Genomic DNA, 14863 nt, shown 5'->3' with positions numbered 1-14863 from the left:
CCCGCTCTTCTGTCGTGCACATAAGTTCTTCACCCCCTAAACTGTACCTTTCCTTTGGGTTTTTGCAGACCAAATGCATGAGATTAGGCAACCAAAACTGTAGTAAATCTCTTCCTCCTTCTTCTCTTCAATCTCTTCATCTATACCAGCCTGTCTTGGTGTCTATCTGCAAACTACTTGGCTCTCTGCACACAGCCGCAAGGCCGATTGACAGTCTGAGTAAGAAAGAGAAAAGAGCAGAGATACACATATAGAAAGAAAAAAGAAAAGGCAGATTCAGATTTGGAAAGATCTGCAGGAAAGCAGAGGTGAGAAAAGAGCAGAGACACAAAGGGGATGGATAAAAGTTTAGATACTCTGGGGAAAACAGAGGGAGAGGTGAGAGAAAAGCACAGACTTAGAGAGAAGAAAGATACTAGTGGGGGGTATATTTTCAGTTTCTCCACATTGCTGTTACATGTTACACATTTTTTCTGCTGATGCTTCAATTGCATTTAGGACCACTGTAAAAAGCGTAGGATGCTCCATGCACAGCTTAGTGTGACTCTTGCACTCAGTTTTCTGCACAGCTGTGTGCATTACAAGTTTTGTTCACAAGATAGCTGTGTGCAAAGATTTGCATAGACATCAGTACATAATTTACTGAACCCCCCTGGTAATGAAAGTTATTCACTATTAAAGGCTGAATGCAAAGGCTGATGATTGCAGGGTTTGTTGAGACTTTGATGCCAGGTTTGAGGAGGAGTGAAAGGCTAGTTTAGCCTTCTGCGGTCAGCATTTATGGCCATTTCTCCTCTTTCCTGTGAACATGAAGGATCCACAATCTTTTTCTCACTTTGTTGAAAGGGATGAGTCAAAAAATAATAATTTCAGGGGATAAGAAGCTGAGGGGAAAGAGTGCTGGAATGAACAGTAAAGTGCTAGACTGCTGACATCATGCTTATGTGCAAAATAGCATTTCAGCATGTGTTTAATGTACACAACAGCTAGAGCAGACATGGGCAAACTACGGCCCGCGGGCCATATCCAGCCGGTTTAGTTTTAAAATACGGCCCGCCCAATTTTTTTTTCCGCAATAAATAAAAAGTTGCAAGCTAGGGGAGATCAGCAAACTACAGACCGATGAGTCTGACCTCGGTACCGGGAAAGATGGTAGAGGCGCTCAGTGGCGTACCTAGTATATGTGACACCCGGGGCCCATCATTTTTTTACACCTCCCCCCCATCTGTAAGAAAAACATGATTTTTAGTAACAATCCACACGTCACACATGAATATCTAGGAAAAGGTAGCATCTTACATACTGCAGTGAGCAGTACATCAATAAACCCATTGTAAAACTAAACAAGCCAGACTAGTACAGATCAATCCTACACAGTCAATCCTAACAGAAAATCATGTCTTTTCAAACACACAGAACACAGAAAACACCTTCGCCTAGTATGTAATCACAAACTAACTCCTCCCCCTTTTACAAAACTATAGTGTGGTTTTTAGCCACGGTGGTAACAGCTCAGATGCCAACGCTAAAAAACGCTCTACAGTTTTGTAAAGGGGAGATAGAATAACAATACGTAGACAAAGGTTAAACTGAAGCACCAAGAAGCTGGACTCTGCATACAATGCAACATCACAGACACAGCGATGCATCTCACCTAAAGCAAAAAATAAATAAATAGAATTTTTTTCTACCTTGTCTTCTCTAGTTTCTGCTTTCCTCATCTTTTTGTCACTCTCTTCCTTTCATCCACTGTCTACCCTCTCTCTGCCCCTTCTAAATAGCATCTTCTCTCTTTCTATTCCCGTTCTAGAAATTTTATGCATCCTCCTTCCATTTCTTCCCCATTAGTCTGGCATCCATCTTCCTCCCTTCCCTCCTCCAATGGTCTGGCATCTCTCCTCTCCCTTCCCCCCACTTCCATCAGCATCTGCCCCCTTTCTCTCCCTCCAACCCAATTCCATGCAGTATCCTTCCCCCTTATGTCTCTTTCCCTGCAATTCCATCAGCATCTGCCCCTTTCTCTCCCTCTACCACGCTTTCATACCACCCTGTCCCCCTTTCTCACCCTTCACCATGATTCCATATCACCCTGACCCCCCTTTCTCACCCACCACACCCTTCCATACCACCCTGACCCCCTTTGTCACCCTTCACCATGTTTCCATACCACCCTGACCCCCTTTCTCACCCTTCACCATGATTCCATACCACAATGACTCCCCCTTTGTCACCTTCCACACCCTTCCATACCACCCTGACACCCTTTGTCACCCTTCAGCATGATTCCATACCACCCTGACCCCCCTATGTCACCCTTCACCATGATTTCATACCCTGACCCCCTTTGTCACCCTTCACCATGATTCCATACCACCCTGACCCCCCTTTGTCACCCTTCACCATGATTCCATACCACCCTGACTCACTTTCTCACCCTCCACACCCTTCCATGCCACCCTGACTTTCTTTCACCACCCTACTATGCTCCTTTCTTTCTCCATCCCAAAGGTCCCGCGATGACTGCTTCTGCTCCAGATGGAAGAGGTAAGTGACGTCGGAGGGGGCTGGGCCGGCAGACGCAGTTAGTTGCAGCAAGATCCCACGATGACTGTGGCTGCCGGTCCACCCCCCCCCCCCCCCGACGTCACATACCTCTTCCGGAACAGAGGCAGTAGACGGCGCAGTCATCACGGGACCTTCGTTCACTTCAGCGCGGCTACCGACTCTGCTCTAAGTACGACAGCCGCGCTGAGGTGCCTTTTGGAGCAGCGCAGGAGGTTCCAGATCCGGCCGGCTGTGCACCCCCTTGGAGTGTGCACCCAGGGCACCCCCCCCCTGTTTCTCCCTTGGTAAACCACTGGAGGTGCTGATAAAGGACCACATCATTGATCACCTTGACGGACACAATCTGATGAAGACTAGCCAGCACGGCTTCAGCAAAGGAAGATCTTGATGAACTTGCTGCACTTCTTTGAGGGAGTAAACAGGCAGATAGACAAGGGTGACCCGGTCAATATTGTATATCTGGATTTTCAGAAGACGTTTGACAAGATTCCGCATGAACGACTACTTCGGAAAATTGCAAGCCATGGAATCGAGGGTGAAATAATCACGTGGATTAAAAACTGGCTGGAGCATAAGAAACAGAGAGTGGGGGTAAATGGACAATACTCGGACTGGAAGAGCATCACCAGTGGAGTGTCGCAGGGTTCAGTGCTTGGACCCGTGCTCTTCAACATATTTATAAATGACCTGAAAATTGGTACGATGAATGAGGTGATTAAATTTGCAGACGATATGAAGTTATTCAGAGTAGTGAAGACGCAGGAGAATTGCGAAGACCTGCAATGTGACATAAACACGCTTGAGAAATGGGCCGCGACATGGCAAATGAGGTTTAAAGTGGATAACTGTAAGGTGATGCATTTTGGTAACAAAAATCTTATACACAAATACAGGATGTCTGGTGCAGTACTTGGAGAGACCCCCCAGGAAAGAGACTTGGGAGTACTGGTCGTCAAGTCAATGAAGCTGTCCACGCAGTGAGCAGCGGCGGCGAAAAGGGCGAACAGAATGCTAGGAATGATTAAGAAGGAGATCATGAACAGATCGGAGAAGATTATCATACCACTGTACTGGGCCATGGTACGCCCTCACCTGGAATACTACGTCCAGCACTGGTCGCCGTACATGAAGAAGGACACAGTACTACTCGAAAGGGTCCAGAGAAGAGCGACTAAAATGGTTAAGGGGCTGGAGGAGTTGCAGTAGAGTGAGAGGTTAGAGAAACTGGGCCTCTTCTCCCTTGAAAAGAGGAGACTGAGATGGGACATGATCGAAACATTCAAAATAATGAAGGGGATAGACTTAGTAGATAAAGACAGGTTGTTCACCCTCTCCAAGGTAGAGAGAACGAGAGGGCACTCTCTAAAGTTAAAAGGGGATAGATTACGTACAAACGTAAGGAAGTTCTTCTTCACCCAGAGAGTGGTAGAAAACTGGAATGATCTTCTGGAGGCTGTCATAGGGGAAAACACCCTCCAGGGATTCAAGACAAAGTTAGACAAGTTCCTGCTTAACCAGAAAGTACGCAGGTAAGGCTAGTCTCAGTTAGGGCACTGGTCTTTGACCGCGTGAGTGGACTGCTGGGCACGGTGGACCACTGGTCTGACCCAGCAGCGGCAATTCTTATGTTCTTATGTAGTCCAAGCTCTCTGGCTGTAGAGGTCGCCAGACCCAGCTGACACGATCTTCGCATGTCTTGGCACCCAGCTCTTTGGTGCGGCTCATTGAGCTGCGGCCAGCGGTCTCTGTGCTGGTGCATCGTAGGAGCGGAGAGGCGGCCTTAGTATCTCCATCTCCTCCACTTCTCGAGTCCGGGGAGCTTCTACTACTACTACTATTTATTATTTCTATAGCGCTGAAAGGCATATGCAGCGCTGTACATTTTATAGACAATCAATGCTCAGAAGAGCTTACAATCTAATTTAGACAGGACATTTCAGGGTTGGGGAGATTATAGTGGGTATAGCAGTGAGTGGAACTGCCTGGAGCAGACAAGAATTTTCCTTTTCCCCCCACCCCCACTCCTCCCTATTCCAGCCACAGAGGGGTGGCGGTGGTTCCCACGTTGTTGACTTGATAGCAACATCTGCATTAAATGTATGACACTCTTAGCTTGCGCTAAAATAGTATATTTAAAAACAAAAATTGGAGAAAATATTTTTTCCCTCCATGCATAGTTAAGCTCTGAAACTCTTTGCCAGTTAGCATAGCTGGGTTTATAAAAATAGGTTTGGACAAACTCCTTGAGGAACAGTCCATAAACTGTTGAATGAAATCTTGCCCCCCCCAGGTCACCCGGCCCCTCTGTCAAATTTAAGAACCCATTGTGGCCCATGATTCAAAAAGTTTGACTACCACTGAGCTAGAGGCAGAGATCTGCCACTTGATCAGAAGAAGCACAACAAGCAGATCAAAATGAAAAGAAATGCAGTTTATTATAATATATAGCCCAGGGGTGTCCAACCTGCGGTCCCATGAAGTATTTTGTGCAGCCCCAGTTGAGGGCGATGCAGTGTTTTCCTTTGCTGCCCCCGGGTGTTTACTGTCTTGCCAGCTCCCTCTTCTGTCTTGCTGCAGCATTAGCACGTTTGTGTAGCCCCAGAAACATTTTTTTTCGGCCAATGCGGCACAGGGAAGCCAAAAGGTTGGACACCCTTGATATAGCCCAATGTGGCCACATTTCACCAGGACAGCTTCATCGAGGGCAAAACTAAAAACATAAATACATGAAATTAAAATCATAAATCATCAGAATTATGGGCTACTAGCACAAACCCATGTGCGCATATTTTCAACAGACTCCCATGTTTCAGCACATTTATGTACCGTATTTGCCGGCGTATAAGACGACTTTTCAGTACCTTAAAATCCTCCCCAAAGTCGGGGGTCGTCTTATACGCCGGGTACTGTTTACATGCCCTTACTTTACATTAGAGAGCTGCACGGGGACGCCCCTAGGGTCGCGGGGATCCCGTGGGGACGCCCCCTAGGGTCGCGGGGATCCCATGGGGACGCCTCCGAGGGTCGCGGGGCTCCTGCGGGGCTGGATGTACTCAGTCTTCTGGATGTACGCGGCTCTTCTTCTCCCTACCTTCTCTGCTTGCAGCACAGAGCCGAACGGAAGTCTTCCCGACGTCAGCGCTGACGTCGGAGGGGAGGGAGGGCTTAAACAAAGCTTAAACAAAGCCCTCCCTCCCTCCGACGTCAGCGCTGACGTCGGGAAGACTTCCGTTCGGCTCTGTGCTGCAGGCAGGGCAGATAAGGAGAAGGAGAGTAGCCTCGCGGTTCGAGTGGCTACCAAGGGAGAGGGGCGGCCCGCCCCTCCCCGCCCCGGTTGCAGCACAGCCGGCCAGGTTCCCTTACTTTTGTGGCACTTCCCCGACCGACCGATAACAGCCCGGGTCCGACAATCCTCCCTGCCCTGTAGCCGCGAATCTAAATTACCTTCTTACAGCAGCTGTAAAAAGGTAATTTAGATTCGCGGTTAAGGGCAGGGAGGTTTGTCGGACCGGGGCTGTTGTCGGTCGGTCGGGGAAGTGCCACAAAAGTAAGGGGACCTGGCCGGCTGTGCTGCACCCAGGGCGGTAGAGAAGGAGGGGGGGAGAAGGACGCTGAAAGGCCATGGTGAAGACAGGAGGGGGGGGAAGGACTCTGAAAGCACTTGAAGACAGAGGAGGGAGAAGGAGGCTGAAAGCACATGGGGGAATACAAAGGGGTGGAGAAGGACGCTGAAAGGCCATGGGAAGGGTGGGGGGGAGAAGGACACAAAGGAAATGAGGAAGAGAGAGTAGGGAGAAGAAGCTGGCAGGGAAGAAGACAGATGCCAGACTATGGGGGGAGCAGAGAGAAGAAGATGGGTGCCAGACCAATTTGGAAGGGGGAAGAAAGGGAGAGGCACAGTAACAGAACAAATGGAAGATGCAGAAGGAAGAGAGATAGTGGATGGAAGGAATTGAATGAGAACATGAGGAAAGCAGAAACCAGGCAACAAAGGTAGGAAAAGAATTCTATTTCTTTTTTTTTTTTTTTGCTTCAGGATAAAGTAGTATATTAGTTGTGTTGATAAAAATTTATAAACATTAGAGGCTCTGGTAGAAACCCGTTTACAAAGTATGTATTTTTCCCAATTAATATTTTCAAATTAATAAAGTCTTTTTGCTTATTTGTAAATGGGTTTCTACCAGAGCCTTTAATTCAGTAGCATAATTAAATGAAATAACTATTTCTGAAGTTTATAGGGACGGGCGGGGACGGAGGGGATTCCTCGCGGGGACGGGTGGGGATGGAGGGGATTCCTCGCAGGGACGGGTGGGGATTCCTCACGGGGACGGGTGGGGATGGGTGGGTTTCCTCGTGGGGACGGGTGGGACTTTGGCAGGGACGGGTGGGGACGGGTGGGATTTCTGTCCCCGCGCAACTCTCTACTTTACATGCCCTAACATCTCCTTCCTTACCTCCTTACGGTGCTTACGGTACTAGTAAACCTGCCGGGACATCAGCGGGGCCATGGCGGGACATCAGTGTGACAAGGGTGCCAGCTCCTTCATCCTGCGCAGCGGGAAGCAGCGGCGCTCTGGCCCCACCCCTTTTCTCTTTACTACGTCTCTCGCACATGCGGCCGTGTGTGGAGTCTAGCCCTTAAGGAAGTTGCGGGGGCGAACAGGAGGCTTTTGAAGGCTTTTAAAGGGAAACTGTCATGCCAGCAAACTTGCTAGGGACTTGCCCAGCACTTGCTCTCTCCCTCTATGTGTTATCTTCCTTCTATCATTGACAGTTTCAGTTTGGTTAACAGTTTAGAAAACAAATAGCATGGCAGCTCCCATGGGTTTATTGTTCTATTCAGCTTTAGTGAATTAATTAAAATTGTTGAAATAAATTCTGATGTTCTTTTAAGTTTTATTTGTTGTGCAGAAGGTGTGCGGAAGAAGGGGTAGTCTTATACGGCGAGTATATAACAAACTCTATATTTTAACTGTAAAAGTTGGGGGGTCGTCTTATACGCCCAGTCGTCTTATACGCCGGCAAATACGGTAGTTAAAATATTTATATGCCTCTAAAACCAGAGCAGTTTCCAATAAAAGTCATAATATACAAAAAGTTCTAACAAAATACATCCTTTCTGCAAATAAAACTCAACATTCTACCTATCTGAAACTCACATAAAAGCTGCTACAAACTGTTACGTTTTTTAAAAATGGTCCTCTCAGCATACAGTATATATTATTCAGGGGAAAAAAGTTTCTCAAATGAGACACATGAAATTTGGAAATATACTCGTAATGAACATGTTCTCCAATAGTTTAATATAACTGATGTTTAAACTATATAATTTATAAAAATTTCAAACTCACATATGCTCAGATGTGTTTAGCCCCCGCCCCCTGGGGATAAACCCTAAAGGAGAACCCACCGCCTAATCGCTGCATATGTGCAAATGATTGACAAGCTTAATATACAGCAGAACCTCAATATTCGCAGGGGTTAGGGGCAGAGCCGGCCCATGAATATTGAAAAATCGTGGATAATTTTTAGGGCCAGCTCTGACCCACCCCCGCCTATCCCAGACTTTCCCCAGACCTTACCTGGTCGTCTAGTGGCGACGCGGGGCAGGATCGATCATCCTATGCTCCTGCTCCATGCAAAGTCATCATCAAAATGGCTGCCATGAGTTCCCGTTGTTGTTTCCTTTTTTCTTTCAATGCCTCAGCAAGTTACAGTAGTAATCTGCATTAACTGTTGGGCCCCTTAAAAGATAGCCAGTCATTACAACTATAGGATCCAACTTTTCAAAATTATTGGGGATGCCCAATATCCTCACTCCACCGGCCACCACCAAAATAGAAAGTCTTAAATTTTGTTGAACTTGAAGGTGCAGCCATGAAACTTACAAATTATTCCACATTTTCACCTATAAATTCAACACACTTGGCAAATCATGTCTGAAGTTGGCATATCATGTCTTGAAGGTGCAGCCATGAAACTTACAAGTTATTTCACATATTCACCTATAAATTCAACACACTTGGCATATCATGTCTGAAGTTTCTGCAACCGTTCCAAAAAATATTCTGATGTCTGGTCACTGAAATACTGTTCTGCTGCTGTAATCACTTCTGAATCATTCAAAAACTGTTGCCCTTTCAAACTCTTTATCAGTCACGCAGAACACAAATACACCTTCATCCAGAATGGAATAAGTAATCACAAACTAAAATTAGAAATATGTAGACAAATGTTAAACTGAACTGCCAAGAAACCAGACTCTGCCGACTCTGCATACTAATACAGTGCAAAATAAAGATAGCAGCTATAAATTTGTGAAAAAAAAAGACAAATTAACAAATAGAAATAAAACAAAAGATGGAAAATAAGATAATACAATTTTATTGGACTAGTACATTTTTCAATTAGCTTACAGATGACAAAACCACCTTCAGGTTACTACAGTATACTGCAGTTATGGTATCCTGCCTTGACCTGAGGAAAGGAGTTGTAGTCTCCAAACATTAATCAAAAATATATAAAAATTAGTCTAATAAAAAGATCACTTTATTTTCATTTTCTATTTATAAATGTTTATCAACACAGCTACAATACTACTTTATCCTAAAGCAACAAAAAAGAAAAATACATTTTTTTTCTACCTTTGTTATCTCTGGTTTCTACTTTCTTCATTTTCTCTTTATTCTCTTCCTTCTATCCAGCATCTGCCCTCTTTCACTGCCCCTTCCATCCACTGTCTGCCTGCTCCTCCCTTCCAAATGGCATCTACCCTCTTTCTTTGCCCCTTCTATAAACTGTCTACCCTCTCCCCCCTTCAATCCAGCCTGCGCCTCCTCTCTTCTTTTTACATGATTCATTCAGCATCACCCCTCTGTCTATTTTTCTAATCTAATCTAATCTAATCTAAATCTTGGGTTTATATACCGCATTATCTCCGCAGATGGAGCTCGACACGGTTTACATGGTTAGGGAAGGAACGGAACTCCAGTGGAATTATATAAGTATGAGAGAAGAGAGGTTGGTGTGAGAGTGCCAGGAGCGGGACGGGGTTACGTTCTGGAGAAGAGCCAGGTCTTCAGATGCTTACGGAATGGTAGAAGGGGGCTCAAATTGCGGAGAGGGGAAGGGAGACTGTTCCAGAGCTGAGTGATTCTGAAAGGGAGGGAAGAGCCAAGTTTACCAACAAGGGAGATGCCTTTTAAGGAGGGGTAGGATAGTTTTAATTTTTGAGTGGATCTCTCTCTTTTTCCTGTCTGTTCTCTCTTCCTATAGTTTGGCATGTCTCTCCTCTCCTTTTCTTTCTTTCTTCACTCCCCCTCCACCCTACCCTATGATCTGTCTCTTTCCCTTCCAATCTCTCCCTCCCTTCTTCCTCCCCTTCAATGATTTGGCATTTTGTTCCTCTCCTTTTCTCCCCACAGGTCTCAATCATTCCTCCCAGCTTTCTCTGCCACCCCATAGTCTGGTATCTCTGTCTCCCTCCCCTTCCCCCATGGTTGCATCTCTGTCTCCTTCTGTTCTGTATGGCTTCCCTCTCCTCCATGCACTTGGATCGCTCTCCTCTCCATCCCTCCCCTCTCCCTGTGGACTGGCATCTATCTTTCCTCACCCTTCTCTTCCCTTTTCTTCCCTGCCCCTAACTCATGCTCTGCCATCCCTGTCTCCTTCCATATCTCCCTCCCTCCCTTCTTCCTTCTTCCTTCCTCCACCCCCACCCCTCTCCGGCATCTCTTTCTCCTCACAATTCCCTTTTCTTTTCTGTCCCAGCCCCCATCCCATGGTCTGGCATCTCTGTCTCCTTCCCTTCCATCTCTTTCCTCTTCTCTGCTTCCCTTCCCCATGGTCTGGCATCTTTCTCTTCTCTGTCATTCCTTCTCTGGTGGTCCTTCTTTCTTCCTTCCTTCCTTCCTCCCTTCCAATTTGGTGGCTTTCTCCTTTCTTCTTCCCTCTCTCCCTCCCTAACCTCCATCTAGGTGTGATATTTCTCATACCTCTCTCTTTGCCACTTGTAAACTTCAGGCCACTGGCAGCATTAATGAGCTGAACGTGCTGCCTCTGAAGACCCTGCTTCAACTTCCTGTCCCCGCAGAGGCAGGACATTGCAGCACAGGGAAAGCTTCCGGGGCTGCAGACAGCAACATGCTCAGCTCATTAACGCTACCAGCAGCCCAAAGCTTGCAGGCTGCAGCATAAAGAGACCAGACTCTGGACTTGAGCACCCCTGACAAGCTGCACCATGAGCGAACTGCCCCCCCCCCCCCACACACACACCTTTGGTACTCCATTGTAATAGTAGTAGTGTTGCGTCTGCAGTCATGCGAGGTCCCAAAAATATTGAAGGTGCTCAGGCATCCACAGAGCTGGTGCCTATGATTACAACACCTTCCTGATCCCAAAACAATATGGTCATGACCTTTCCTGCTGACTTTTGAGTCTTGAATTTCCTTGGCCTTGGAGAACCTGAGTGCCACCATTGATGGATTGTTGTTTTGTCTCAGGATCATAGTGGTGGGACCATGTTTCGTCAATAGTAACTAGTCATTCCAAAAGGTTGACACCAGCTCACTAAAAAATGCTGTAAAATCATCATGGAAGGGCCCACATGATGTCATTTCTCATTAACATTCAAACATTTGGGCACCCACTTGACTGACAGCTTCTGCATACCTAGTTGCTCGTGGATTATACACCCAACACATTCCCTAGATATCTGTAGTGTCTCAGCAATTGTTTTAACCGATATTAACTGATCTGCCAAAATCAGGTCATGTACATGGTCAACAGTTTCAGGATGTGAAACTGTTTGAGGCCTCCCAGACCTTGTTGCATCTTTGGTTTCGAAATATCCACGCCAAAAGTTTGCACACCACTTCTTCACTGTGGAGTATGATGGACATTTGTCACTCAATGTTTGTATCATATATTCATGGGTTTCTTTTAGAGCTTTCTTCTGCAGGAATAGGAACTTCATGACAACTTGGAGTTCCACACTTGAAAATTCCACACTTTTCATTGACATGGTTCAATCAATGATCTGAAACAATGTCGAAAAACATAGCATTATGATTCTGCAAATTGGCACTTTGCAAAATACAGTTAAATTGATAAAATAGCACTTGGAATTTAGGAAGTTGGTTGGGCTGAGAACTTTTTATTACCCTCTTGTACAAAGTCAAAATTTACAAAAATCAACAACGCACTTATTAAAACATCTCAAAATAAAACACACTCATCACAAACTAATAAAGCATAGTACAGATTGACCTGGCTCTGTGTTACTGGCATTCCAATATTATACCTTCACAGATATAAAACCATTGTCTCTTTAACAAAATATATACGCATGTGTATAATTTTCTTTCCAATCATATCTGCTGCATAAGACCTTTCTCTGCCATGACTCAGGGTAAGGTGAGGAATATAAGGTTTAATGTATGTTATATCTCAGCAACAAGAACTTCACTTGTGACTGAATCAAAAGGTCAGAATATAAGCAGAAAGTAACACCTATTTATTAGACCAACTAATAAAGCATGTAGAATTCTACTTCAACAAGCTAGTACAGAACAGGCTAAGGGTAATATTGCTTGTATATACAAATACATTGTTGGCTGGCTGAGAGTAAATGTGTCTTTTACAGGTGGTAAAAAATCACAGACTGGTGCAAAGCTGGGATTACAGATCACCCCACAGGAGGCAAAACCTGGTGGTTCCTATCAAGCCCAAGCAAACACCACTGCCCAAAGCCTGGAAATCAACAACCATCAATTGTATGGCAGAGTTTTGTTTTATCTTTAACTGTTACTGAATTAGACTATCTCACAGTGGAGTATAACTGATCATGGAATGCCTTAGGCCCCGATTCACTAAAGTCAGCGATCGTCGCTAAACCTGACAATCGCTGCTAAGCGACCCAATTCACAAGACGGCCCACTGCATGTTTTCCCCCTTGATCGGCCATTTACCTAACTGGCCATGCAAATTTGTAAAACCCCATGCAAAATAGCCAGGCGATTGATTCACTAATATTTGCTTGGCTATTTTGCATCTGGTTTTATGATCCTAAAACCCAACTGCTGTAGTGAATCTGGGCCTTAGTTTCTTGCTCATATTCAATAGGTATCTATTTATAAACCAGACAGGTGTTGACCAGTGATATGATTACAGACAGCTTATTGACTCTGGATCACAGTATGCATGCATACCTTCACTAGTATAATTCAGTGATAATATATTAGTAAGTTTCCAGAAGGGTGACTTCCATTCAGCCCCAGCTTTTAGGCATCTCTTCCCAAAGCATTATGGTATATGTAGTACTCAAACAGAAAGACCATCTAAAACATTATCAGATCGATATTCGAAGCAATTTAACTGGCCAAAAATGACTCCTGGCCAGTTAAATTGCCTGTTCGGGGCTAACTGATCAGTTTCAGCAACACTTAACCAGTTAGGACCTGATTATGGAAACAGCGCCTGCTGCAGTAGGCACCACGTCCAGAATCATGGTTCACAGTCATAAGCACGCAGGACAAAGCCACGCCGACATTAGAGAGCAGACAATTGAGCGCAAGACTCCAGCGCACCGCAAAAGTTAATTTTAAAGAGCTCCGACGGGGGGGGAGGGTGAGGGGGAACCCCCCCAGTTTACTTAATAGTGTTCGCGCTGCTGTTGGGGGGAGGGTTTGGGGGGTTTGAACCCCCATTATAGAGAAAACTTAACTTTTTCCCTATTTTTTAGGGGAAAAGTTAAGTTTCTATATAATGTGGGAGTTTGCACACCCACACCCCCCAACGGCAGCCAACGGCAGCGCGAACACTATTAAGTAAAGTGGGGAGGTTCCCCACACACACACACCCTCGGAGCTCTTTAAAATAAACTTTTATGGCGGTGCGCTAAAGTCTTGTGCTCAACTGTCTGCTCTCTAATGTTGGCGTGGCTTTGTCTAGCGCGCTTTTGTCCCATCACCCAAAATCACATCTATTTTCTTCTAAGGACATCTTAAATGTAGGCTAGCATTTCACAGGCCTATATTTAAGGTGTCTGACCTGTGCCTACGAGAAGCGCCTAAGCAAGCCTACGAATGCCTAAGGCAATTTCCAGCATAAACCAAACCTAAATCAGTCTTAGGCGGACAATAAGGGAATTTCTAAGTACCTATTTTACTTATAATTTTAATGCACCCTATTGTCTATTTTTCTGTAAACCGCTTAGAATCCTAACGGAGTTTAACGGTATATAAGAAATAAATTACATTACATTACATTACATTACATCCATAGGCAGGCCTAGATGTCTCCATATGCACACAAATAATGCCTACTTTGTAAGCGTCCTTCAACCCATCGATTTTTTTTTATTTTTTTTTTGTAAACATGCATCCCGATTGGTCCATTAGACAGCAGTAGGACGCCTACCACCTCCTACAATTGAGTCCCTGTTTTTAGAATCAGGCCCTTAGTGCCTATGTCAAAAACCAGCTATTTTGGGGGAGTTCCAGGGGTGGAGTCAGCACTTGAATGGTTAAGAACTGATTAGTTACTTCACATGTGTTATTCTTCTGTGCTCATAAGAGCACCCTTAAAATATTTTAAGATATGCATGATAATATGGTTTATTTCTTTTCTGACCATATATTATGCTGACATTACTGAATTCTTCTTTCTTATTTTAATGCTCTTTCTAATTTTCTTCTTAGACAGGAGTGTCTACCTAACCTTACAAATATATCAGTTATTTTTTTTTGACAAAGGGGATATACCTCATATTTCACCACTACATTTCATATATTATGGCTGACCTATGTCTTTTCCTTTAATGTGAATGGCCTGAATCATCCCATTAAAAGAAAAAAGATATCTAATTATGTGTTTAACAAACATCCAGATATAATTTTCCTACAAGAAACCCACCTCCCACCCGCTGCCGCCACGAAATTTCAACTAAAGGGATATTCCGCTCACTTATACTCCCCTGCAACCCATCAAAAGAAAAATGGTGTTTCAATATTTCTTAAAGATAATTTATCTCCCACTATTCATTTAATTAAAACAGACACGGAGGGAAGATGGTGTCTGGTACATGCTGCGCTGCACTCAGTGGATTTCGTTCTTCTAAATATATATGGCCCGGTTAAAGATCACCCGGATTTTTTAAGAGATATTCAGCTTGCGCTAATTGAATTCCGTTCTTGTTCTCTAATATTGGGAGGAGACTTTAATCAAATCCAAGACTTATATATTGATAGATCTTCTTCTTGTAAACCCTCCAAATCCAAGTCATTCACAGCGCTTCAGG

The 14863-nt window shown here is 44.8% G+C and overlaps 1 protein-coding gene across 6 annotated transcripts in view; it reads left to right on the top strand.

Annotated features, from left to right (window-relative positions):
• Positions 1 to 14863, top strand: part of KIAA2012 (KIAA2012 ortholog) — a 262432-nt gene that overhangs the window by 194291 nt on the left and 53278 nt on the right. For all 6 annotated transcript variants that reach the window (XM_033946967.1, XM_033946969.1, XM_033946966.1 and 3 more), the window contains one exon: positions 12209 to 12338. In XM_033946967.1, the coding sequence (XP_033802858.1) occupies positions 12209 to 12338 (130 nt within the window). The remainder of the gene's footprint in view (positions 1 to 12208; positions 12339 to 14863) is intronic.

Source organism: Geotrypetes seraphini, chromosome 5 (assembly GCF_902459505.1).
Source record: "Geotrypetes seraphini chromosome 5, aGeoSer1.1, whole genome shotgun sequence".
Lineage (NCBI taxonomy): Eukaryota > Metazoa > Chordata > Amphibia > Gymnophiona > Dermophiidae > Geotrypetes > Geotrypetes seraphini.
Note: the sequence above shows the minus strand (reverse complement) of the source record. Positions and strands in the feature narration are given on the sequence as shown.